At 41.8% G+C, this 27,800-nt stretch overlaps 1 protein-coding gene across 1 annotated transcript in view; it reads left to right on the top strand.

Annotated features, from left to right (window-relative positions):
* The window catches only part of b3glcta (beta 3-glucosyltransferase a), a 180,457-nt gene that overhangs the window by 6,501 nt on the left and 146,156 nt on the right, over nt 1-27,800 (top strand). Inside the window, exons 2-3 of the mRNA XM_072577259.1 lie at nt 643-698; nt 2,223-2,262. Of these exons, the coding sequence (XP_072433360.1) occupies nt 643-698; nt 2,223-2,262 (96 nt within the window). The remainder of the gene's footprint in view (nt 1-642; nt 699-2,222; nt 2,263-27,800) is intronic.

The following is a 27,800-nucleotide window of genomic DNA, read 5'->3' as shown; positions in this document are numbered from 1 at the left end:
ACCAAAATTATCTGTAAAAAGCAAAACAAAAATGGTAGTTAGCCTAACACAAGCAATAGCACAGTCTAAATAAATGTTAAAATCATATATTTTTATGAAATAATACACTAGATTTAACACTTTAAGGGGTTTCTGAGTTTGCTGAGTTTCAGTACCATATGAAGACAGAGGCGGAGGATCATTATCAGCATCATCATTACTTTCAGGTGCAGTTCTGGGTGCAGGGTTATGACGAAAAAATATTTTTAGTCCAGAAGTGGATAACTGAAGCTGAGTGCAGATATGCAGCTGCCTATTCTTCAATCAGGTCCATTGTGGAGCAGACAACTGATGTCCCAAAAACAAGGTTCCTATTCTTGGATTGCCCTGGAGGGCCTTGTCGAACACTCCAGGAAAAATGTGAAGAGCTGCCTGATCAACTCAAACATGATCCATTTTGTTTTCCTTGCTTGATTTTTAAAAAAATGAAAACTGTCTTCCTTTTATTCTAATGCTTTTAAGAGCTACTCAATGTATTTATTTAAATGGATAATGTTTTACTACCAAGACCAGTTTTCTTATATATTTTATAGAGTATTGTACTTTTGTGTAAGCACAGCAAAATGTATTTTCTATCCTAATAGCCCTATCTTTTTGCTCTAGTATTGGTTTTCAGCATTGCTTCAAGAGCTGCAAAGGAACAAGACACATCATCACAGGTATGCCATTCCATGTCAACAGAGGTTTCTAGAATGGTAATAAAGAAACATGACTACATTTACGGCAGCATTTATTAGCCATCCCTAATTTTCCAGAGGGCAGTTAGGAGTTAACCACATTGCTGTGGATCTGGAGTCACATGTAGTCCAGACTAGGTAAGGTTGGCATCCCTAAAAGGGATTAGTGGCCCATGTGAGTTTTTTTGACAACAGGTTCATGGCCATCCTTTGACTCTTAATTCCAGATCTTCATTGAACTCAAAACTCCATTACCTGCTGTGACAGGATTTGAACCTAAATCCCCAGAGCATTTTTTGCATCTTTGGGTTAACTGCCCACTGATAATACCACTAGGCCAATAGATCTCCAGTTGTATATTTGAGTAGTATATCCCTAATTCTTGTTTTGATGTTGAGAAAGGGGAATAAAGCTTTTGTGAAGATTCTTCTCAGAGCAATGTGCATATAATGGCTGTAAAAGTGAATTTGTGCTTTCAGCATGTATTTGTACAATATTATGATAAATGTCTCAAAATGCTCAGTTGAAAGATTGCAGTTGCCAATAGCCATTATCTTCTTATTAAACCATTCTGTATCAAATTGCTTGATCTTCAGAAAGATTATTTTTTGAGTAACATAACCCTTTTATTAAATGTCATGGTGAATGCTGAATTTTTACCCATTATTCTCTGTTGGGCCAGCAACAGTGAGTTGGCTGATTATAAAAGTACATCTAGTTCTGGAGGCATGTCGCAATGAATAACCAGAATCTTAATTGCTGCAATTTAGTTTGATTTGTTCTTGATTTGTTAATCTTGTCTTTATTACAATCAGCATTTTGATGACATTTTTGTTTTAACTTGATAATCGTTATCTACAGTCAAGTTGAAAAAAACAGAATAATCGTTATTCTTGAAAGCTATTTTTGCATTCTGCCTGTTAAGTGTACTATGCCACAGTTGCTGTTTAGTAATATTTCTAAAGGTGAACAACAGATATTCTAAAAACAGTTTTCTTACTTCAAAAATTAATATAGGTCAAAAAATTGACAGTGTGTATTTCTAAGGATTATTTTAATTTTGTTTTATATTATAGAAAGTTCTTTTTCTGAGTTAAGTTGAAATCAGACAAATGGGAAGGCTAGCCGTCTTGTCTTTTAGCAGTTATTGGAGATCATAATTGACATAAACTCATTATTAGTATTTCAGAAAACTGTAGAAGATGGTAATAAAACAGCCTTCAACATTCTTCACAGATATTGTCATTCATCCTCCGAGAAGTTGTAAAGATGAATATCAGAACTAGTCCATAGGATGCTACCTTTAAAATTTTGCAGCTAAAGTCTTTGTTGGGAACCAATTGCAAAAGTAATTTTGGGAAAATTTAACAATTTCCTCCACCTTTAATATTATTTACGTATTTACTTTTTGCAACATTAATTGAACTGAGAAAGTATGTGTTGTTGTGTAAAATACCTGCGCAACATATGCGCAGTTGTGTTCACTTTCAGAATCTCTTTCTGCAGATACCAAGAGGTAGCAGTGAACCACAGAACGCATCTTTAGGTAAGTTACTGAGCAACGATTTTGGGGCTTCCATTTTCTCAGAATCAGTTTTTGTGATATTTAATTTCAATTTCCTGAATCTTTGATGTGAAAAAGTAAAACAAAATTTCTTCTCCTCGAAGTTTTCTCTCCTCTTGTTCAGAATGTGTCCATTTCATCTATAGTTTGACAAATGTGAGCTACCTTGCTTCAGTGGCTAATGGTAAGAGACAAAAAAAACTGCAAATTATGGAATCCAAAGTAAAGGCTGGAAAAGGACAGCAAGCCAGGCAGCATCAGGATGTGGAGAAATCAACATTTTGGAAATAACTCTTCTTCAGAAATGGAGGTGGAGGTAGGGGGAACTGCAGATAAAGAGAGTGGGAGAGGGTTTTTGGTAGGGTGGAATGGTGAGGTAGTGATAGGATAACACAGGAGGTGGGTACAACTTTGTCATTGGGAAGAATGAAACAAGTTGATAGCTGGAAGGAAGGGTCGGTAGGTGGAATGAAAGGGAGGAGGCAGTGCTGGAAAGGGTGTTGGGGGTTGGAGAGGGAGGTTATTTGAAATTGGAGAACTCAATGTTGAGTCCTTCGGGCTGCAGGTTGCCCAAGCAGAAGACGGGGTGTTGTTCCTCCAATTTATGGTCTGATTCACTGTGTCCTGAGGTCGAGGATGGACCTGTTGGAGAGGGAATAGAAAGGGAAATTGAAATGGACGGTGGCTGGGAGGTCAAGTGTGCCCTTACGGGCCTGGCTAAGATGCATGGTGGAACGTTCCATAAGTTTATGTTTGGTCTCATTGATATAGAGAAGACCACATTGGGAGCACATGATACAGTAAACTAGGTTGGAGGAGAGGCAGGTGAACCTGTTTCCCCTGGAAGGACTGTTTGGGGTCCAGGATGGAGGTGAGGGGGGTGGTGTGCTGGCAGGTTTTGCATCTTTTACAGTTGCAGGGGAAGGTACCGAGGGGATTGGTGGGGAAGGTGGTGTGAGCGAAGGAGTCACGAAGGGAACAATCTTTGCGGAAGGCAGAGAGGGATGGAGAGGGGAAGATATTTTGGTTGGTGGGGTCTAGTTGGAGTTAGCAGATGTGTTTGAGGATGATAAGTGGATGCAGAAACTAGTGGGGTGAAAAGTGAGATCAAGGGGAACGCTGTCTTTATTACATTTAGAGGGTGGGGTTTAGAACAGGCAGCATCCAAGGAACAGGAGAATCGACGTTTCGGGCATCAGCCCTTCTTCAGGAAACTAGGTTGGAGGAGAGGCAGGTGCCCGAAACGTCGATTCTCCTTTTCCTCGGATGCTGCCTGACCTGCTGCGCTTTTCCAGCAACACATTTTCAGCTCTGATCTCCAGCATCTGCAGTCCTCACTTTCTCCCTGGGGTTTAGAACAGTAGAGCAGGGAATAGAGGAGGTGCAGTGGAAGACTGTCTGAATGGCAGAGGGTGGAAAAGCATGTTGCTTAAAATAGGTGGACATCTGGCATGTTTGGGAATGGAATGTCACCTCGTCAGAGCAGATGGAACAGAGACAGAGAAATTGGGAAAACAACATGAAGTTCTTGCAGGATAGTGAGTGGGATGAGGTGTATCCAGGTAGTTATGGGGGTTTGTGGATTTATAGCAAATGTCAGTCCGTAAACTGTTACCAGAGTTGGGAATGGAGAGGTCAAGAAAGGGGAGGGAACTCTCCGAATTAGACTTAAGTGATTTTGAGGGCAGGGTGAAAGTTGTTGGCAAAGTGGCTAATGGTGACATTGTAACATTGAGGCTGATTGTATGCTGTATCAAGAGCAATGCTGCAGCAAGTTTTGCTCGAGACCAGCAGGTGGAGCCTTGGCTGTTACTCCTCACTAACCCCTTGAGATGGTGAAGTTTAGTGTGCGACTGCTTTGTATTGTTATTCCAAACATTTCCACTCCTTTTGCCTTTTGTTCCACAACATCTTTAGTGTTACTTAAAAAAACACATTTTGTCAAAGTTTATTGTCTTCTGTTGCTTTGTACTGCAAAGCAGTAGTGTGTAACAGAAACAAAATTAGAAATTGCTGGAAAAGCTCAGAAGGTCTGGCAGTATCTGTGGAGAGAAATCAGAGTTAACATTTCAGCCGAATGACCCTTCCTTAGTGTGTAACAGCTCATTTTAGATTTTGCTCGAAGTTTTAAGATACTTTACCTTTCTAGGAAGTTCTGAGATAGACCGCAATTTTTAGGATTATGAATGATGCCCTTAGGACTTTGTATTAAGCTTTGAATGATTGTTTTGTCCTTGAGTTGGTATTCTTGCAAATTATCCTAATGAGTGCACAATGATACACTAAAATTTGTCCAAAATACTGAAGTTCTGTACCACCAAATATCTTTGGTATTTAAATTTCCCTGTCCTGACCCTTTTGTTTCACCTGATCTTTTTCTCAACAGCATTAAGTGCATAAAATTCTTACCTTTCTTCAGCTCTAAAGATGAATCATATTGAACTCAGTTTCTCTTTCCTTGGATACTGCCAAATCTGCTGAGTTTTTCTACCACTTCCTGTTTGATTTCAGATCTCTTAACATCTGCAGAATTTAGCTTTTGTTATGTTGGAAATATGTCAGCACTCTTTCAGAGAAGTTATACCAAAACTCTGGAACTCCTCCAGTAACAACACTGTAGCTATATCAACACCACAAAAACCGCAGCAGCTCAAGAAGGTGGTTCATCATGAGCTTCTCATTGGCATTAGGGATGGGCAGTAAATGCATAAGCTATACATACATCCCACAAAATAATCAAACAAACACTTAAGGCCCTGTATCAACTGCTCTAAGTTTTTTTTAACAGTGTGGAAACAGGCCCTTCGGCCCAACAAGTCCACATGGACCCACCGAAGTGCACCAACCCAGACCCATTCCCCTACATTTACCCCTGCACCTAACTCTAGGGGCAATTTAGCATGGCCAGTTCGCCTGACCTGCACATTTTTGGACTGTGGGAGGAAACCCACGCAGACACGGGGAGAATGTGCAAACTCCACACAGTCAGTCGCATGAGGCCGGAATTGAACTCCGGTCTCTGGCGCTGTGAGGCAGCAGTGCTAACCATTGTGCCACTGTGCTGTTGTATAGCTTATAGTTTGATTTTTAGTTATCATTAAAAAGACCAAGGGTTATTCTCTTCTCTTTTCTAGTTTATACCTCTTGAGCTGTGCAAGAAGCTATAATGGGTGACAGAAATGTATGCATTTTTGCCAAATTTGTGCATTAGTATAGTTGTACTTTTTGCCTTTTTGGCATTTATTTTTAAGTCCATCTTCCCGGATTCTTCCAATGTTCAGTGCATCCTTTCAAATGTTTGTTGGGGGTAGATTGTTCAGCTCTCTCCTCTGATCCTTTTGCAACTGGCTAGCACTCTTACTGTGAAGATGCCAATGCTCAAATTCTTCTCACTTTACCCTAAGCATGAAATTTCAAGTTGACAATAAAATCATGTGAATTGTTAGAGTTAATTTCCCTGCACATCTTGAAATTTCTGGCCTAATATGTGTGAAATTTGGTTTTCCTCCAAAGGACACAACTTCTGAGTTTAATCCAATGTACCCTGGCATTATGAACCTTGTCATTGTCAGAAGATTCTGACCAGTAAAGGACCAATTGCTCATAATATCAAGAGTGAATACTCAATTAGTTTACTCAATTAGTTAGTCCTTCATTGGTAGTCAGTTAGCTCAATTGGCCAGATGGCTGGTTTGCGATACAGAGTGATACTAACAGTGTAGGTTCAATTCTTGCATTGAGGTTAACATGAAGGATTTTGTTTCTCAACCTGTCCCCTTGCCTGAGGTGTTAAACCACCACCAGTTATCTTTCTCGAATGAGAGAGTAGCTGTATGGTCCAGTTGGACTATGACTACTTAACTTTTACTTTGGATTTTGAGACAGCGTAATATTTGGGATTAATTTTGATTGGTGTATGGTCAGTAATGGAAAGGAGGATTTGGTAAATTTTGAAAAGTTGGAAACCGACCCTGAGTTACAGAGCATTTGGGAGCAACATCAGCAAGCAGGATCGAACCTTGCTATAATCAATGAAAACACAAATGTTGGAAATACTTAGCAGGTCAGGCCACATCTGTGGGAAAGAGTTAACGTTTCAAATTGATGATCTTTCAAAGAAAGACTGAGAATATTTAGAAATGGAACAGCTTTTAAATAAGCAAAATGTAGGAGGATGGAAAAAGAACAAAAGGAAAGATGTGTGAAAGAGTATCAAATGAGAAAATAAATGACAGAGGAGTTAGTAGTGTAAAGCCAAAGGGACCTGTAATGATACGCGTAAAACAAAGATGTATCTCGAGGAGGGTGAATGGTGAACTGCTGGCATTCAAAAGCAAAACCAAGAGAGAAAAGTGAGAATAAGAGAGACTAAAACCTATAAAGAAAAAGAAAACATGAGAGCTGGAATTACAGTCTGCAATTGTTGAACTCAATGCTGAGTCCAGAAAGCTGTGAAGGGCCCAAGTAGAAGATACTGTTTCTTGAGCTTGCATTGATCTTCACTGGAACACATCACAAGGCCAAGGTAAGGGGACATAAAATTAAATCTCAGATCTGCAACTTCAGTCTTCATTTAGTGTTCCCATTGCAGAGAAGGTCACATGGTTAGCAGGGAATACTGTATACTAAATTGAATAAATGTACAAGTAAATCATTGTCTCTCTGAAAGGCATGTTCAGGTCCTTGGACCATGAGGCTGGAGGACTTAAAAAAGCGTGGGTGTTTTGTTGCTGCTACAGAATGAAAAAGGGAAGATTATTGAGTATCACTGAGAAATTAATAAGAATGGCAATGAGGTAACAGTCCCTTTGTAATGCTGAAAGGGGAGTGGAAGAAAATGTATATTTGGCATTGTGTTGGGGGAGGAAGAAATGGTGGTTTATCATCTGTTGAAAATATAGGCTAGTGGAATGATAGGTGAGTAAAAAGGACATGGGGGTGAGGGAGAGTAAAGGGTGAGAGCAGAAGGATAGGGAGTGGATTAAACTGGGTCAGTGACCATGTAAATCATGGGTGGGGAGAATCCTTAATTGTGTAAGAAGTAAGACACATAGGATAGGGGAGGATGGAAAATGCATCATCTAGTAAGTTACAACAGAGAGGTTGGGAGAATAGAATAGGGCCATTACAGGAAATAGGGTGAAAGGAAGCGTCGTTGTCTTAATTGTGTAAAGCTGCCTGTGGGAGTAGTAGATTCATGACAAATATTTATTGATAACAATAGCCAGAAATAAATACAGAAAAGTCATGGAATGGAAGGCAAGAGTTGGAGTATGGCTGATCTGATAAACTTCAACCCTTGATTTTCCTACTGATTTAAAAATCTGTCTATCTCAGCCCTGAAAATACTTAACCACCCAGCCTAATTTCCACAAATGCATTATGCTCTGCGAGAAGAAACTCCTTTTCATCTCTGTTTTAAATGGGCGTCTGCTTAAGCTATGTTTCTGCTCCCAGACACACTCTGAGAAGAAAGCTCAAGTCTCCTAAGAATCTTATATGTTTCAGTAAAGTCACTTATCTTCTAAATTGCAATGAATATAGTTCCAACTTGCTTTATCTCTCCTCATAAGAAAATTCCTCTATGATTAACTCAGTGAAGCTTCTCTGGACTGCTTTCAATGCTAGTACGTATTTCCTTTGATAAGGGGCCCAAATTTACAGTGTTGTGCAGTCCACACAACACTGTTTGACTATCAAGATCCATGGTGAGTATTGGACAATGTTTTGGAAGTCTCCTTTCAGTGAGGGCAGACATTACTAATGAGATTCAATTATATCACAAGTGCATCAGTGCAGCCTTTGGCCATCTGAGGAACAAGCTGTTTTATGACAGAGGCATTGAACCTGGTCCCAAGCTACAGTGCAGTAGTGCTTTCTGTAGGCAATGAACACATGGACAGTGTACAAAAGACACTCAGCCCTTTGAGGAATATTACCAGCAGTGCCCACAAAATCCTGCAAATCCAATGGTAGGATAGGTGCTCCAGTATTTATGTCTCAGGCTAATGACCCCAACATTGTAGCCAATTCCTCAGTCAATCAGCTGTGTTGGGCACGCTACATTATCTACATGTTTGACACAAAACCTCCAAAAAAGCCACATCCAGCTCTGTTACAACAAGAGGTTATTTGGACGACAGAGAAAACACTTTAAAAATGTCCTCAAATTGTCTCTGAGAATATGACACATCCCCACCAACCCAAGAGAAACTCTTGCCTAAAACTGCTCAAACTGGAAAAGATGCCTCCGTTAATGTGCATCCATTTCGGGTATCTCCAACAGGCCCAGGTGTAAGCCAAGTGCAAGCAGCAGAATGAACTTGTGAAAACCTAAGAATCCCACACACCCGTCTCCTCAAGGACCACCTTCCACAGCTAGGGGCAATGCTTGAAGATGCGATATTGAACTCTTTAGTCATCGCATGATCCACAACTCCAAAGTGGAAGAAAGCCATCCGCAATTCGGAGGGACTGGCTAAAAGAAGAAATCTTACAGCTATCCCAAGCCAAATTTAAATAATGCAATTACGGAGAGTAGCATTGTTCCTGATCACTGCACTCTCCAAATAGTTGATTCTGTCAAAGGCTCAGAGACAAATGGGTGTTTTTTTTTTATCCTTCATAGAATAATGTTTTGAAAATCTTGTCTTGGCATTTTTGATTTTTTTTAAAAAATCTGCTAAAGGTACAACAGCTGTATTAGAATTTTGGGAGGGCTGATATCAAAGTTTATAACATCAGGAACTACTCCGGGTATATTTTTAACTATACCTGAATGCTTTTATCCTGCTTCTAGGTTAATTTGATCAATAGTATAATGATGGACACTCATTCTCCCACATAATAATCAAACATGATCAGACAGCACTTTAGAGTAATTGAAGGTAAAATTGAATGGAAGGGGGATTAGTAATTTCAACAATCATTTGCATCTAAAGATCAATTAAATTCTACTATCCACTAGAACAACTCATTTCAACATTCACAATTTAATTAGGTTTTGAGTAAAATACAAAGGGAGTTAGATAAGTGTCATTCTAGTAGTGAAGGATTAGGTTTATGCCCATAATTATTCACAAAAATATTGATCGAGGAGAATTTTTAATTTCTATCATCATGCAGATGTGATTAAGAATAGTGATTGTAGATGTTATGCAAATCAGTTTGACCATGATAAATTTAAAACAGAATTTTAAATTAGAATTTTACATGTTCATTTAGTCAGTTGTCAAATGTGATATATACATAATTCATAAAATGTAACAAACAATTTTTCCAGCTATTTATCCAGCACTTTGCATTTGCAAATGATTACTCTCTGGCTTTGCTTTCATACGTATTGAAAATAATGATTAATGAATTGCCGAAGGAAGTACATTCATAATCTAGTAATTGTGATAAAATCCAGTTTTTAATGGTTTGTACCAATTATTTTAATAATAAAAACTAAGTTGTGATCATATGGCTGCACATCCCTATGCAGAGAGGATTCTGGCCCTCACTGGCAAGGACTGGGACCAATCCTGCAAAGATGCATTCTCTCTCTCACCTCCTGCAAAAACAGCATTAGCATGGTTTCCACAGCCAAGATACTCACTGCAAGACATTCCCTCCTCCATCTCTGGGAATATGCGCACAGATGTACAGGCAACCTCTTGCACCCCACAGCAGCTCAGATTCTGACATCTCGGGGGTTATTTTATCTGGATTAGGTTTGGGAGCATGTGCTATGACAGCACATCACTGCCATGTCTCCATAGCTGCCTGGGGAGGAAACTCCCAGGTTGCTAGTACTAAGAGAGCTGCCACAGACAAGTCTCCTGCTCAGCACCAGGCAGGATAGGCCCCCACAATGTCAGCTGGTCAGGTCTTCATTGAAATGCACAAGTGCAGCAGGCAGGTATTTTCTGGGCACTATGAGCATGATGCAAACACTACAGTCACACAATTGAGATCCTGCTGCTTCAGGCCGGCAAGTGCCTGGCCTCCTTCATGGAGAGCTTAGTCCACACAAATTTGCTGGAAATACAAACAGAGCTGTACCCCATTGCTTTAGCATTAGTGCTCAGATCGTAGAGTCAAAAAGCACGGAAACAGACCCTTCGGCTCAACTTATTTGTGCCAACCAGATTTTCTAAACTGAACTAGTCCAATTTGCCTGCATTTGGCCCAATTCCCTCTAAACATTTTCTATCTATGTACCTGTCCAAATGACTTTTAAACATTGCAATGGTACTTGCCCCTACCCCTTCCTTTGGTAAATTGTTCCATATAAGTAGCACTATCTGTGTGAAATAGTTGTCCTTCAGGTCCCTTTTAAATCTTTCCCCTCTCACCTTAAACCTATGTCTTCTAGTTTTGGATTCCCTTACCCTGGGGAAAAGACTTTGGCTATTTATCTTATTTATGCCCCTCATTTCATGAACCTCTGTAAGGTCACTCCTTAATTTCCTACGCTCGAGGGGAAAATAAATCTCCGTCTTGGCTTATAACTCAAACCTTCAAGTCTTGGTAATATCCTTGCAAATCTTTTTTGCACTCTTTCCAGTTTAGTGACATCCTTTCTATAGATGTGTGACCAGAACTGTAGGCACTATTCCAAAAGCGCCTCACAACTGCAACATGAAATCCAGGTCTCTCTCCCTCATGAGGAGATAATGTAGTACCAGTAGCCATTCTGCCAGAAGAAGAAACATACAGGCCTCCTCAGGAATTCCATCTCAGGATACTACTGAGGTGGTTGGCCTTTCACTTCCCCTCACTGCCTTCCACTTTCAGTCCTGTTGGACTTCAAGGCAAGGAAGGTGCAATTGCCTCTGGACAGAACACACTCCGCATGTCTGAGCCCTTTAAGTACAAATGCCCTAACCAAATCCTAACACTACAGAGACTGCACTTCGATATTTTAGAAGGAGAAAAACAAAGAAGACTTTCTAAGGGCTCATGTGGTACAGGTGACATTTTATTGTAAATTCAGTCTTTTGTTTTTTCAGAGAAGTGAAATTTTCATCATCTGCTGCGTGAGTGAATGTCTATCCAACTGCACTTAAAAGATTGGAAATGCAGACATGGCCATCCTTAGCACTCTTTGAGTTTTGATTGCCCAAGATATGAAGTGAGTAGCTCCTGCACCATGTACAGGTTATGAGAAACTGGAAAGTGCTTTTCACTTTGGCAATTGAAGTGAATTTTTCTAGGCCCCCCTCCCAACCCACACCCCATGTATTGCTTGTCTATTGTAATCGTCACTTGTATTGATTCCTGATGTTGCACAATGTGGTCAAATGTGCTTGAGTCATAATTTCATTCCCTACAGTAGGTTAATGCCTAAGGTTCACTTCAGCATGTAGTCCTTTAAGAAAGAATTGGATAGAGCTCTTAAAGATAGGGGAGTCAAGGGTTATGGAGATAAGGCTGGAACAGGATACTGATTGGGAATGATCAGCCATGATCATATTGAATGGCGGTGCAGGCTTGAAGGGCTGAATGGCCTACTCCTGCATCTATTGTCTATTGTCTATTGTCTTACAGGTGTCTTCAGCTTTATTGTGTGCATGTCTGTATAATGCTGTTGCCCTTTAAAGGGTCTCACGTTGCTGGAAGGTGAATCCTCCTTCCTCACAGAACTAAACATTGAAACTAGGAGCAGGCATGGGCCATTCGGTCCCATGAGCTCTGCACCACCATTCAGTATGTTCATGATTGTTCCTCTCATTCAATGTCAAATTCCTGCTTTCTTGTTAAACCCTTTAATAAAATTAATCTCTTACCTGAATTTATTCAGTGATTTGGCCTCCACAGGTTGACCTCTTTCTGAGTGAAGAAATGTTTCCTTATCTCATCCAAAATGGCTTACTCCATTTCCTGCGACTATGACCTCAGGTTCTAGATTTCCTAAGCTTTGGACACATCCTCCCTGGAGAAAGTGAGGATTGCAGATTAGAGTCAAGGTGTGGTGGTGGGAAAGCCAGGATGCTGCCTGACCTGCTGTGCTTTTCCAGCACCACACTCACGACACATCCTTCCTGCCTAGTCTGTCCAGCCCTGTTAAGGGAGGCGCGGTAGGTTTGGCGCACCAATCTTTACATTGCTGAGGCTAAACGCCAACTCACGGACACCTCCTCCTACTGCCCCCTTGACCATGACCCCTCCTCCCACCACCAAACCATCATCTTTCAGACCATCCATAACCTCATCACCTCAGGGGATCTCCCATCCACCGCCTCCAACCTCATTGTCCCACAACCCCGCACTGCCCGTTTCTACCTCCTGCCCAAAATCCACAAACCTGACTGCCCGGCCGACCCATCGTCTCAGCCTGCTCCTGCCCCACCGAACACATCTCTGCTTACCTCGACACGGTCCTGTCCCCCTTAGCCCAAGAACTCCCCACATACGTTTGGGACACCACCCAGACCCTCCACCTCCTCCATGATTTTCGCTTCCCCGGCCCCCAATGCCTTATCTTCACCATGGACATCCAGTCCCTGTACACCTCCATCCCCCATCACGATGGACTCAAAGCCCTCCGCTTCTTCCTTTCCGCCGAACCAACCAGTACCCTTCCACTGACACCCTCCTTCGACTGACTGAACTGGTCCTCACTCTGAACAACTTCTCTTTCCAATCCTCCCACTTCCTCCAAACCAAAGGAGTAGCCATGGGCACCCGCATGGGCCCCAGCTATGCCTGCCTCTTCGTCGAATATGTGGAACAGTCCATCTTCCGCAGCTACACTGGCACCACCCCTCACCTTTTTCCTCCACTACATCGATGACTGTATCGGCGCTACCCCGTGCTCCCACGAGGAGGTTGAACAGTTCATCCACTTTACTAACATCTTCCAACCCGACCTCAAATTTACCTGGACCGTCTCAGACTCCTCCCTCCCCTTCCTAGACCTCTCCATTTCTATCTCTGGCGACTGAATCAACACGGACATTTACTATAAACCAACCGACTCCCACAGCTACCTAGATTACACCTCCTCCCACCCTGCCCCTTGTAAAAACGCCATCCCATATTCCCAATTCCTTCGCCTCCGTCGCATCTGCTCCCAGGAGGACCAATTCCAGTACGGAACAACCCAGATGGCCTCCTTCTTCAAAGACCGCAATTTCCACTCAGACGTGGTTGACGATGCTCTCCACCGCATCTCCTCCACTTTCCGCTCCTCTGCCCTTGAGCCCCGCCCCTCCAATCACCACTAGGACAGAACCCCACTGGTCCTCACATACCACCCCACCAACCTCCAGATACATCGTATCATCCTTCATCATTTCCGCCACCTTCAAACAGGCCCCACTACCAAGAATATATTTCCCTCCCTTCCCCTATCAGCGTTCCTGAAAGATCACTCCCTCCGCAACTCCCTCATCAGGTCCACACCCCCCACCAACCCAACCTCCACTCCTGGCACCTTCCTCTGCAACCGCAAGAAATGCAAAACTTGCACCCACACCTCCCCCCTCACTTCCCTCCAAGGCCCCAAGGGATCCTTCCAAATCTGTCAAAAATTCACCTGCACCTCCACACACATCATTTACTGCCTCTGCTGCTCCCGATGTGGCCTCCTGTACATTGGGGAGACAGGCCGCCTACTTGCGGAACGTTTCAGAAAACACCTCCTGGACACCCGCACCAACCAACCCAACCGCCCTGTGGCTGAACACTTAAACTCCCCCTCCCACTCCGCCAAGGACATGCAGGTCCTTGGACTCCTCCATCGCCAGACCATGGCAACACGACGCCTGGAGGAAGAGCACCTCATCTTCCGCCTAGGAACCCTCCAACCACAAGGGATGAAATCAGATTTCTCCAGCTTCCTCATTTCCCCTCCCCCCACCTTATCTTAGTTTCAACCCTTGGACTCAGCACCGCCTTCTTGACCTGCAATCTTCTTCCTGACCTCTCCGCCCCCCCCCCCCACCCCCTCTCCAGCCTATCACCCTCACCTTAACCTCCTTCCACCTATCGCATTCCCAATGCCCCTCCCCCAAGTCCCTCTTCCCTACTTTTTATCTTAGCCTGCTTGGCACACCCTCCTCATTCCTGAAGAAGGGCTTATGCCCGAAACGTCGATTCTCATGCTCCTTGGATGCTGCCTGACCTGCTGCGCTTTTCCAGCAACACATTTTTCAGCCCTGTTAGAATGTCATACATTTGCATCAGAATCCCCCTCGTTATTCTAAACTCTATGAATACAGGCTCATTTGAACCAATCTCTCCTCCTATAAAATACGAAAGACTTACCCTGTCCACTCCAGGTTTGATGGCAGCCATTTTCAGCTCCATTGCACACCTGTTATTTTACAGCATGTTGAGAGGAAACAATGGTCGCTCTTCACACACCGCGTGTCAGCCTCGTACCCGTGGTATCCCTCATCATCACCCCCATTAACTTTGAATTTCTCCACATTTCCATCCTACCTCTCAATCTAACTCCGTACTCCACCCCACCTCCCTGGACCACAGGCATATCAAGTTAACATGCGTGATATACTAATGTACCATTCCGTACCCCAGCTACCCCTACTGAAACCAGGGTGTTGCTGACTGTTGCGTGCCCCTCCTCCCTGCCTCCAACACTTGCCACTCTCCATCCAGTGCTCTGTCACCCTCTTGTATATTGAGTTCCTCCACCTTTTCAAAATTAGCTTTATATCCCTACACGCTACTTCCAGTCACCACATTTGAGTTTCCCAGCTTTTCTTCCAGAGTAGCACCATCTGATTACAAACCCTTTGACATTTAGTGGGTAGACATCCAGGACTGACTGACCCACCACACCGGAGCAGCCTGCCCTGAACAATGAGTGACTGAACCCCTGACTGATATCTGTACAGCTTCCCAACTGATTTCCTGTGACACTCCGGACTGGTTGCACTGGACTTGCAGGACAATGGTCCATTCCCCTGACAGGTAGCGATCCAGATCCCCTGAACCTGACCACTCTGGTCTGACTGAACACACCAAAGCCCTTGAACTGACAACAGTAGCTGGCTTGACTTGTTGCCAGGATCTCCTGACCGAAGGGTATCTCCCTGATTTGATTAAGGAGTTTTGCACTGAAACTTTAAGATATGGCCACTTAGTTGAATTACATGCAGTGTGTTTGCTGCATACACTGTTGGCTAATGTAGAGACTGGCATAACATCCTGATGTCCAGCCCATTGGACTGACAGACTTGCTGGCTTTGTGACTTCTCTAAAAAAAAAGTCAAGATAGAATTACTGAGTCCTTAAGCTCCAACAGAGGGGGGAGCAATGCAAAAAAAAAGTTAGAGATGCTTTAAGCATCAAAATAGACACAGAATGAGTGAATACAAGGAGAGAAAGTGAGGATCACTGAGATGCAGCCTGGTATATGAGATGGCTGCATGTCTTTGCATTCAAAGTGTCCTTGCAGCAGCATTATAATGAAAGCTCTTACTGTGCTTCACAGTGTAGTTGTGTACTATAAGTGGACCAGAGATGTGCCATGGTGATGCAGTGAGGCCAATATGTGTCGGATGCCAATCTGTGGACAGGGATGCATGTGATCCCTGCCCATGAAGTGTACCTGGAGATATTGGTGCCAGGGACCCATAATGGAGCTCCAGAGTAGCAAGTGGCAAGCTGGAATTGCTAGATAACAACTCTGACTTCATGTTGGGAATTACCATTGTTTCCTTTCTATCAGGCAGATAGAAGAATGGGAAACTGTATTTTAATGAGGCAAGATTAACTAATACTGAGGTGTTAATGCATGCTAATACATTCAGCGAGACCTCTCACTGTTCACTAGTGAGAATTTCAAATTGATTATCAATGCTTGATTAGAAAATGGGACTTTTTGCTCTTGATGTTGAGAAGCTCCTCACTGGCTGTCTCACTCCATTTTTCCAACTCTGTTGCGATAACCCACAAAATTCAAGGACTGAGAAGATTCTGCCATTTATTTTTATTCTTTTCAAAATGAACAGCCACTGCTACGCTGTGAAACACAGTAAGAGCTTTCATTACAATGCTGCTGCAAGGACACTTTGAATGCAAAGACATGCAGCCGTCTCATATATCAGGCTGCATCTCAGTGATCCTCACTTTCTCTCGTTGTGCTCACTCATTCTGTGTCTATTTTGATACTTAAAGTATCTCTACTTTTTTTTGCATTTTTCCCCTCTGTTGGAGCTTACACGCCATCAGTCAAATTCTTACTAATTCACTTAACCTGCCTTTGCAGATCTTTTGTATCATCATCACAACTTTCCTAACTATCTTTAAAGATATTTTTATTATTCTGCCTATTCAGCGATGCTATTACACACCTCTGGGGCAGCTGGCACTACGTTAGGCCTTCTAGAGGTAAAAACAATGACTGCAGATGCTGGAAACCAGATTCTGGATTAGTGGTGCTGGAAGAGCACAGCAGTTCAGGCAGCATCCAAGTAGCTTCGAAATCGACGTTTCGGGCAAAAGCCCTTCATCAGGAGTTTAGAGGTAGAGACTATACTATGGCAACACAAGAGCCCAACCATCTATCCTTTTGGACTTAATTGTTCTCTATTGACTGTTTTCAGATCTCTGCGAAAAAAAAATCCACAGAATCCATTCATGGTGGATTACAGATTTTGCTTATATTTTTAAAAAGTTATGATATTGATATGTACAAAAACACAACACTTTCTCACTGTTCAGAAATTGAAGGGAACTTGTGTGCTTGTTTTATTTGGAAACTCAATTTGCTTCACCTTTAAAATAACAGTCAACAAATATCTATAAATTATTTAGTGGAATCTGATAGACGGTGGTTAACAATTTAAATGGTCATTATTAAACTCCAGAGCATTCAATTTAAAGATTCAGATAATTTCTGTCATCAGGTAAAATAGGATTTATTTGTGTGCTCAGTGGATCATGTTTCTTACCATCTCTGTCTTTTTCTCATTGCTGAGTGCTTTAAGTTGTTGCTACGATTAGTCAATAATGCTACATCAGACAAAAATTTGAACTTCATGCCTCCTATATTTATGTTCCAGTTCTAAGTTGCTGAACGCTCAGGTATGAATGTTAGATATATTTCTGTTCATTTAATGTTCTGAATTCTAGAGCATATATTACCTTCACATTTTTACATTTTAGTTTATTTGCAAATATTTCAGAACTATTGAAATATATAAATGGAACTGAACCAGCTTTTTACACCAACAAACAATGGGCTGAATTGCTTCAGAAATTGGCTAAGGGTCAGTTTCGGCAGTTTCATGGAGGCTTTCTCACTGTGCGAGTTTTCTGCACTGTGCAATTCTCTGCAGCTTGCCTCGTAGCATATGCACCACACGTTTATGGTGCCCCGCCCACACTCTTATGCACTCAGCAATGGCAGATATATTTGCCTGGTGTCAGTGCCACATTTGAAGTCAAGCTGTGCACCAAGTCGAACACTGCTAGCCAGCAACTACTGTCACACTGCAGCAAGTGGGAGTGGAATGAAAATGAAATGCTTCTGACGTCACATAGGTGGTACAGGTGACACTTCATTGCAAAGAAGCTTGCATACTTAAATGGACTAAAAACAGGAATGTATTCAAAACAGGATGTGCTCTAGAAGTTCAGCAGATCTGGCAGCCTCTGAGATAAAGAAACAAATTTTGTGTTTTGACTCTAATGACTGGACTTTTCTTCAGTTCTGGAGAGGAGTCATTCAACGCAAAATGTTGAATCTGTTTCTCTCTTTAGGTGCTGCCAGACCTTACTGAGTCTCTCCAGTACTTTGTTTTTAATTCAAATATCTGCCATCCACAGAAATTTGCTCTTATTTTCAAAAACATACTGCTTTTTAAAATCATCATCTGTCTTTGTAACTACAACTACAAGAATCAAGCAGCAAGCCATCCTTTCTGCCATGCTATGCTAGAACACTTATTGTGGGAACTATACTCTTTCTCTAATGCTCTGTGTAGCATACCATCTTTTCATTGTTCAATGTGGGAGCATCACATAACCAAAAAGCCTTCAAAGGATTCAAAAGATTCACTTGTGTTCAGCAACAGCAAAAGTAGAGAAAGAAAACAAGAATTTCATTTTTATTGACAACAAACTGGGTTTATTTGTATTTCTGGAAATGAAATATTTACAATCAATGAATGATCATTACAGCAAGCTCACATCTACTGGAATTGGGTGTCAACTAAGTCCTGCCTGGCTTATTTTGCCTTGCGCTGCAGTGCAACATCTATGCTGAAGGTAATATTTCTCCTGCTCAATGTCTTTATCCTCCTCCTCAGAAGACTGCAGTAAGATCTTCAGAGTCCACTATATCCCTTCTTTGCTTGCTCCTACTATGCAGGGATTGTGCAACACACTCTGATGGGACTGTACTGTAAGGCCCTTGGACTGATCCAGGCATCATAAACTCATTGTCAGCCTATCTAGCCCACCATAGCCCTGGTGAAAGAAAGGGCAGCAATGTATCTACGTTCGAATTAGGTCAGGGGTGTGTGTAATGGAGTCGTTACCCATGGTGGCTGTGAGGGTAGCCCTTTTGTCCCAGTGATTATCTTTGCAAAGCATCCAGCCCTTGAAATGAAGTAGCAATATGAAAGTTCTCAAGGATATAGGCATCAGCAGCTCCCAGGCTACGTTGTCCAGATGTCTAAGAAGTGGTGCCAATGATCAAAGGTGATTTGAATATAGATAGAATGAAACACTTTTCTTTTGAAGTTAGCCGTGTTATGATACGTTGCTGTCAACAGAACGTGTATAATTAGTGATGCTTTGTATCGGAGAGAGCAGCTATATGAGCATGGCCTCCTGCTTGGGTTGCAGTACCGACCTCGTCAACTGGTAACCGATGCACCCCCTCCCGCCCCCCACCTTATAGAGCAAGCCCTTCATCCCTGGGGCCATTCTTGTGAACCTCCTGTTTCCTGTTGACCCCCTCCATGGCCGGCGCATTCTTTCTTAGATACAGGGCTCAATATTCCAGCCTCAGCAGTAATCTCTGCTCTTGTATTTTAACCCTCTTGAAATGAATGCTAAAATTGCATTTGCCTTCCTAATTGTCAACTGAACCTTAAGAGAATCCTGAACTAGGATTCCCAATATATTTGTCCCTCAGATTTCTGAAGCATTTCTCCATTTAGAAAATAGTCTACACTCCTCTCCATCCTACTAAAGTGCATAATTTCATACTTTCCCACATTGTATTCCACCTGCCTCTTCTTTTCCAAGTTTCTGTTGCCAAGTCCTTCTGCAGCCTCCCCATTCCTCAGCGCTACGTCAATGTATCTTTGTTTCATTTGCAAACTTAGCAACAGTGCCCTCAGTTCCTTCATCCAGATCATTAATCTGTAATGTCAGTAGTTGTGTTCCCAACACTGAACCCTGCGGAACTCCTCTAGTCACTGGCTGCTATACTGAAAAAGAGCCCTTTATCCCTACCCTCTGCCTTCTGCTAGTCAATCAAACTTCTATCCATGACAGTACCTTGCTCATAACACCATGGGCTGTTATTTAGGAGCCTTCTGTGCAGCACCTTTTCAAAGGAATTTTGGAAATCCAAATAGATTATGTCCACTGGCTGTTCTTTGTCTATCTTGTTCATTAACTCTTCAAAAAATTTGAACAGATTTGTAGGCATGACCTCCCCTTCATGAAGCTATGCTGAGTCAGCCCTATTTTACCACACACTTCAAAGTACACTACAATCTCAACCTTAATAATGGACTCTAAAATCTAACCAATGACCAAAGTCAGGCTAATTGGCCTCTAGTTTCCTGTTTTATGCCTGTTTCCCTTCTTAAATAGTGTTATTACATTAGCCATTTACAGTCCACTGGGACCCTCCCTGACTCCAGTGATTCCTGAAAGGGCACCACCTCAGCTATCTCTCTCAGAATCCAGGGTGAGATGCTGGAAAGCACAGCAGGTCAGAAAGCATCCGAGAAGCAGGAAAATCAAATGTTTCGGCCAAAAGCCTTTCAGCAGGAATGAGGTTGGGAGCCTTCGGTGTGGAAAGATAAATGGAAGGGGGTTGGGGCTGGACTGGAAAGTAGGTGAGAGTGCAATAGGTGGATGGAGGTGGGGGTAAAGGTCAGAGGGAATGGTGAAGCGGATAGGTGGGAAGGAAGATGGACAGATGGAACAGGCCATGACGGCGGTGCTGAGCTGGAAGGTTGGAACTGGGATAGGGTGGGGGGAAGGGAAATGAGGAAACTGGTGAAATCCACATTGATGCCCTGGGGTTGGAGTGTCCAGAGGCGGAAGATGAGGCATTCTTCCTCCGGGCATCGGGTGGTAAGGGAGTGGCGATGGAGGAAACCCAGGACCTGCATGTCCTCGGCCAAGGAAAGTTATTAATGAATCTCATTATCCTTTCTTGCAGTATATCCTAGTTTATAACAATTACATTAAAAAATTGTGTTTTCCTTCAAACCTTTCTCTTGTATGTCCCCATAAGAGAAGTCCTTCATCCCTGCTTTTCACCCATTGTGAGGCCTGAGCATCCTTAGCATGTAGTTCTCAGAATTGGGCCAGCTGAGGTCAAACTGTTGACTTATAAACATGAGTCCAAGATCCTTACACTTTTATACTCTGTGCCTCTACGAAGCAATATTTTCCTTTTTAACAGCTTTCTCAGTATTGTACAAGTTCGTTTATGTCATCAAGCAAACAGAATATTGGGAAAATTGAACATTTGCCTGATGTTCTTATTTCCATGCAAGTGATTATATCATTCATTTTCTGAACGTTTTAGACTTCGCAGAGTCTGTTCAGTCCAGTGACTTCAAGTCATAAAATGTCCCTGTAGCATTATTCCTAGAGCAGTGGAACCTACATGAATGCTTCACAATCATCCGTCACTGCAATGTTTAATAGGTTGTTTCCACTGTTACTATTTTTGACATTATGTTGTAAGTGGATTGACTACCCGTTTCCCTTAACTTCAACATTGACAACACCTCAAAAATATGTCATGATTTGGAAATGCCGGTGTTGGACTGGGGTGTACAAAGTTAAAAATCACACAACACCAGGTTATAGTCCAACTGGTTTAATTGGAAGCACACTAGCTTTCGGAGCGCCGCTCTGAATCACCTGATGAAGGAGCGTCGCTCTGAAAGCTAGTGTGCTTCCAATTAAATCTGTTGGACTATAACCTGGTGTTGTGTGATTTTTAACTCAAAAATATGTAGTTGGCTTTGAGACACTTGGTTTTGCTAGTCCTGAGATTGTGAAGGTGCTTTATGCCAGCATGTTCTTTCATTCTTACATTATCTATGCTAACACAACTCCAGCATTATGATTGTCATGTGGGATTCATCAAGCTTGACATATTGTTCAGCAGAGTGTCAAAATGGAATTAGCTGTCAAATTAAACTTTCTTCCCTGCAAAGACATCTACTTGTTTCCTGAAACAGCTTTTAACAGTTTTTGCATATGAATTATCCTATCCAGATTCTCAGAAACAATGAGCAATTGTTAATTTCTGGTATAGTGCAGGTAATAATGCTGAATGAATTTAGGAGACAGTGGATTGAGCTAATATTAGGAAAGCAGGATGTGACTGGATAGATGAATTAATATGGATCATATAGCCTTCCTCATCTATAAATACTTGATGATCACCTGAAGTTAGCTGCATATATTTCACGGGAGTACAGTTAGAGTTCTGTAGTGATTTCAAGTGTTCTGTTCTTTGGAGTTCAGTGCTCCATTAAATGTACATTGTGTCTGGAATATACATTGAAATCATCTAGGAATGATGCTTAGCATTGCTTTTAATCTTTCATTTGAAGATTCAATAGTATATATACCATGTATGAAAAATCTTTTTTTGGACAGCAGTAAGATGAATTCATTGAGTAGACCGTCATTTACTGTGATGAATGCATTTCTGAGCTAAATATGAGAAGGGAGAGGAAATAATTCATAAGTTTAATAAATCAGTTTATTTTGTAATATTTATAATTTATAATCTGTATAAATTCTAAAGATAGTAATAATAACGGTACAAACATGGTACAAGTAGAAAAGTGTGTTAGCTGAGGTAGTCACCTCTGATGGACCTCACCCTAATTTCCTTTTCATTAACTTTAATGGAAAGTAAAATCAGAGTTGTGGATCTGTAATCATCTATTTTCTTCTCTACTGAAGTTGAATTTTATTCTGTGTACTTTTAATATAAAATCAATGTTATTGTATTTCTTCAATAAAATATTCAATTTTTAATGCTTTTGTTTAATGGATACAGCAGTTGAAGAGTTTTATTGGTTTTCAACTTAGTCGATCTGAGTCTTTCTGAAAAACCGAAATGTGAATAGATTTTGAATAGGGAGTATAGAGTCAAGTAGTAAGATAAGCAGCAGGTTAGCATGTGCGCAGGGTTTAAGTTCGAGGCAGACTAGGAATGAAGCAAAAAGGAACGATAACTTAGGACATATTACTAAAGGTGATGGAAGTCATGAGGATAAGAAAATTAGCATCAAGGTGCTTTATCTGATCGCTCGTAGTATTCGGAACAAACTAGATTAATTTATCAGCACAAGTCATCATATATGATTATGATGTGAAAGGCATCACAGAGACGTGGTTGCAGGGGGTTCAGGACTGGCAGTTAAACATCCAAGGATTTACAACATATCAAAAAGACAGGCAAGTGGGCAGAGGGGGTGAGGTTGTCTTGTTAGTTAAGAATGAAATTAAATCTATGGCACTGAATGACATAGGGTCAGATGACATGGAGTCTGTGTGGGTGGAGTTGAGGAACCACAAAGGCAAAAAAAACATATTGGGAGTTATGTACAGAACACAGCAGTGGTCAGGACCAGGGGCATAAGATGTACCAGGAAATAGATGGGGCATGTCAAAAATGTAAGGTCACGGTGATCATGGGGCACTTCAGTATGCAAATGAACTGGGTGAATAATATTGCCGATGGATCCAAAGAAAAGCAATTCATGGAATACTTATAAGATGGCTTTTTGGAACAGCTTGTGATGGAGCCCACAAGGAGCAGGCTATTCTGGACTTAGTGCTATGTAACAAGCTAGATTTAATAAAAGATCTTAAAAGTCAGGGAACACTTAGGAGGCAGCGACCATAATATGGTAGAGTTCGGTCTGCAGTTTGAAAGAGAGAAGGCAAAATCGGATGTAATGGTGTTACAGTTAAATAAAGGTAATTACAGGGGCATTAGAGAGGAACTGACGAAAATTGACTGGAAGCAGAGCCTAGTGGGGAAGACAGTAGAACAACAATGGCAGCAGTTTCTGGGTGTAATTGAGGACACAGTACAGAGATTCATTCCAAAGAAAAGAAAGATTACGCAGGGGGGATTAGACAACCGTGGCTGACAAAGGAAGTCAGAAAATGTATCATTGAAAAAGAGAGAGCATATGAAGTGCCCAAGAGCACTGGAAAATCAGAAGATTGGAAAGACTACAAAAACAAACAGAGGATAACAAAGAGAGAAATAAGGAAAGGGAGAATCAAATATGAAAGTAAGCTAGCCAGTAATATTAGAAATGATAGTAAAAGTTTATTTCAATACATAAGAAACAAACGAGAGGCAAAAGTAGAGATTGGACCTCTCCAAATTGTTGTCGGAAGGTTAGTGATGAAAGATAAGGAAATAGCTGAATAAATGATTGAATACTTTGTGTCAGTCTTCACAGTGCAAAACATGAGTAATATCCCAAAATTAAGGAGAGTCAAGGGCAGAGTTGAGTATGGTAGCCATTACAAAAGAGAAAGTACATGAAAAGCTAAAACGTCTAATAATTGATAAATCTTCTGGCCCGTATGGGCTACATCCTAGAGCACTGAGGGAGGTGGCTGAAGAAATAGCAGACGTTGGTTGTAATCTTTCAAAAATCACTAGAGTCAGGGAAAGTTCCAGATGATTGGAAAATCGCTGTTGTAACCCCCTTTTTCAAGAAAGGATCAACACAAAAGATGGAAAATTATAGGCCGATTAGCCCAACCTCGGTTGTCGATAAAATTCTAGAATCCATCGTTAAGGATGAGATTTCTAAATTCTTAGAAGTGCGGAGTCGGATTAGAATAAGTCAGCATGGATTTAGTAAGGGGAGGTTGTGCCTGACAAACCTGTTAGAATTCTTTAAAAAGGTAACAAGTAGGTTAGACTAGGGAAACCCAGTGGACATTACTTACCTTGACTTCCAAATCCCTTTGATAAGGTCCTCACGGGAGGCTGCTGAGTAAGGTGTGGGTCCATGATGTTCGAGGTGAGCTATTGGCATGGATTAAGGATTGGCTGTCTGACAGAAGGCAGAGAGATGGGACAAAAGGTTCTTTTTTGGAATGGCAGCTAGTGACTAGTAGTGTCCCGCAGGGTTCAGTGTTGGGGCTGCAGCTGTTCACTCTATGTATTAATGATCTGGATGAAGAGACTGGGGGCATTCTGGCAAAGTTCACAGATGATACAAAGTTAGATGGACAGGCAGGTCGTACTGAGGAGGTGGGGAAGCTACAGAAAGATTTAGACAGTTTAGGAGAGTGGTCTAAGAAATGGCTGATGAATTTCAATGTGAGCAAATGCGAGGTCTTGCACTTTGGAAAAAAGTATACAGGCATGGACTACTTTCTAAACGGTGAGAAAATTCATAAAGCCAAAGTACAAAGGGACCTGGGAGTGCTAGTACAGGATACTCTAAAGGTTGACTTGCAGGTTGAGTCTGTGGTTAAGAAAGCAAATATAATGTCATTTATCTCAAGAGGGTTGGAATGTAGAAGCAGTGATTTGCTACTGAGACTTTATAAAGCTCTGCTTAGGCCCCATTTAGAATACTGTGTCCAGTTTTTGGCCCCACACATCAGGAAGGACATATTGGCATTGGAGAGTGTCCAGCGGAGATTCACACGGATGATCCCTGGAATGGTAGGCCTAACATATGATGAACGGCTGAGGATCCTGGGATTGTGTTCATTAGAGTTTAAAAGATTGAAGAGAGATCTAATAGAAACTTACAAGATAATTCATGGCTTAGAAAAGGTAGACGCTGGGAAATTGTTTCAATCAGTCAGGAATGCTAGGACCCATGGGCACAGCCTTAGAATTAGAGGGGGTCAATTTAGAACAGAAATGAGGAGACATTTCTTCAGCCAGAGAGTGGTGGGCCTGTAGAATTCATTGCCATGGAGCGCAGTGGAGACCGGGATGTTAAATGCCTTCAAGGCAGAGATTGATAAATTCTTAATCTCGCAAGGAATTAAGGGGTATGGGGAGAGAGCGGGTCAGTGGTGTTGAAATGCACATCAGCCATGATTGAATGGTGGAGTGAACTCGATGGGCTGAATGGCCTTGCTTCCACTCCTATTTCTTATGGTCTTATCTAAACAGAGAATGCCCAAGTTTTTAATACTATAAAGGACATCGCGAAGAATATAATGCAGAACATGACAAGATGTGGAAAGAAATTCAGGGCCAAGAACCTGAGTCATGAAGTCAAACTTATTTTAGGTTGAGTGACTTGAATTTAGTGTTTTAGGTGGATATGAAAATGTGGAAGGTAAAGAATTGTACAGTTTACACCATCTCAGAAAGAAGTTTCAGGTGGAATCCAATAGGAGTTAGAGTGACCTGAGCAATGGTGAGATCTGGAATACTGTGTTCAGTTCTGGTACCCAGTTATAGGAATTATATTATTAAGCCGGAGAGGGTTCAGAAGAGATTTATCAAAATGTTACCAGGTATGGAAGGTTTGAGTTATAAAGGAAGACTGGATTGACTGGGACTTCTTTCACTGGGGTGTAGGAGGTTGAGAGGTGATCTTATAGAAGTTTATAATGTAATGAGGGGTATCGATTGAGTTAATGATCGTTATTTTTTTCCCTAGAATGGGGTATTTCAAGACCAGGGTGTACAGTTTTAAGGTTGGAGGAGAGAGATTAAGAAAGACATGGAGGACAAGTTTCTAACACGGAGCGTGGTTCACATGTGGAATGAACTTCCTGAGGAAGTGGTGGATGTAGGTACAATTGCAATGTTTAAAAGATATTTAAATAAATGCATAAAAAGGAAATGTTTGGAGAGATATGGTCTAGGAGCAGGCAGGTGGGACTAGTTTGGTTTGGGATTATATTTGGCATGGAATGGTTGGACCAAAGGATCTGTTTCCATGCTGTATGACTCTGTGGCTCTCTGTACTACAGAATGAGAATTCCAGTGAGGCCTGTCAGGACATAGGCAGCATCTCTCTCCATCTATTGTGCTTTTCACAATCACATGGCGAGTTTCCCTCATGGTAATGACAAATTGCCCCTTGAGGGGTAGTTATTGCTCATTAAATGCTGAAATTGCCTCATAAATGTTCAGTCTTCTATCTTACCAAACAAGCTAGACATTGAAAAACTCGACATGGAACCACAGCAGGTACCTGCCAGATTTAGTATGTTGCTTGTTGTGAAGAACCTCAATGTTGGACACTGGGCATCAGCATCTCAGGACATGCTCCATAGGCATAGTTTGCAAACATTGCACTTCCATGAACATTGGTATCTGATATGTGCCAACCTCTAGCAACCCTCCTGGCATATCTCCAAACCATGTGTAGATTGGTTCTGCATTTCAGTGCTCTCCTTGGGGTGCGCTGGAAGTTGTCATTGTAATGATCCTTATAAAGGCACTGTCACACTTGCACGGAACTGACCTGGATGCTCACAATATTTCAGCCTTTTATTGCCTTGCCCTTTCTTTTTGAACTTTGCCCCCTCAGTCAGCAATACAAGACTTATTTTATTTCTGCCTAGCCATGCCATTAAGCACAGGCACAAAGCCAGTAAGCTTGTCTTGGTTGTCAGCAAGTTACATTCAAGTCAAGGGAGATTGATCATGAAGATTGTAAGCTGTTTGCTATCTGTCCCACAATGACAGAAAGCCCAACAGAGTGAGGAAAGAAGGAAATCCTTTGTAGAAGGTGACTGTGAGGCATGGGTACAAGAGGTGCATAGGATGATTGGGCATTTTGGCTGCTGAGTTGTGAGGTGCCTTGGAAAGTTAGAATGTTTGGGCTTTGCTCTCACAAGTGTTATGTCACTCACCTATTGTTCCCTCCTGAGATTGTGGATACTTTAGAGCATTATTTCAGGTTGGATTGAACATGTTCTTACTGCTTGTTGACTTAGTCTCTCCCCTTCACATTTGCTTGGTTGTGGACGTTTTGCTCTTTCACCCAGTATTTGGAAACATCATTCAAATCCCATAGAACAATCTCCAATTACAAGTGAGAGGAGCAGAGAACAGCCATCTGGTGTTCCTTCCCCATGTCTGGAATTGCAGCAACCAAAACATCTATGTCCTGATGTGCCATTGTAACTTGCGTCCTGCCTCTCTTTATTAGAAATCATTCCTTGTGAGAGAATTCTGAGGTGGGATGCTAATGTCCATGGCCCAGAGAATGAACTGCAGAAAAACTCACTCCTTTACCAGTCAGACACATGATTTACAAATTATCCCAATTTTTGTCCAGGGTCTAAGTCAACAAGATTACATTTAAAATCTTGATTTCAACAGC

The sequence above is a fragment of the Chiloscyllium punctatum genome, chromosome 9 (genome assembly GCF_047496795.1).
Source record: "Chiloscyllium punctatum isolate Juve2018m chromosome 9, sChiPun1.3, whole genome shotgun sequence".
NCBI lineage: Eukaryota > Metazoa > Chordata > Chondrichthyes > Orectolobiformes > Hemiscylliidae > Chiloscyllium > Chiloscyllium punctatum.
The sequence above is the reverse complement of the archived record's forward strand: the minus strand, read 5'-3'. Positions and strand labels throughout refer to the sequence as shown.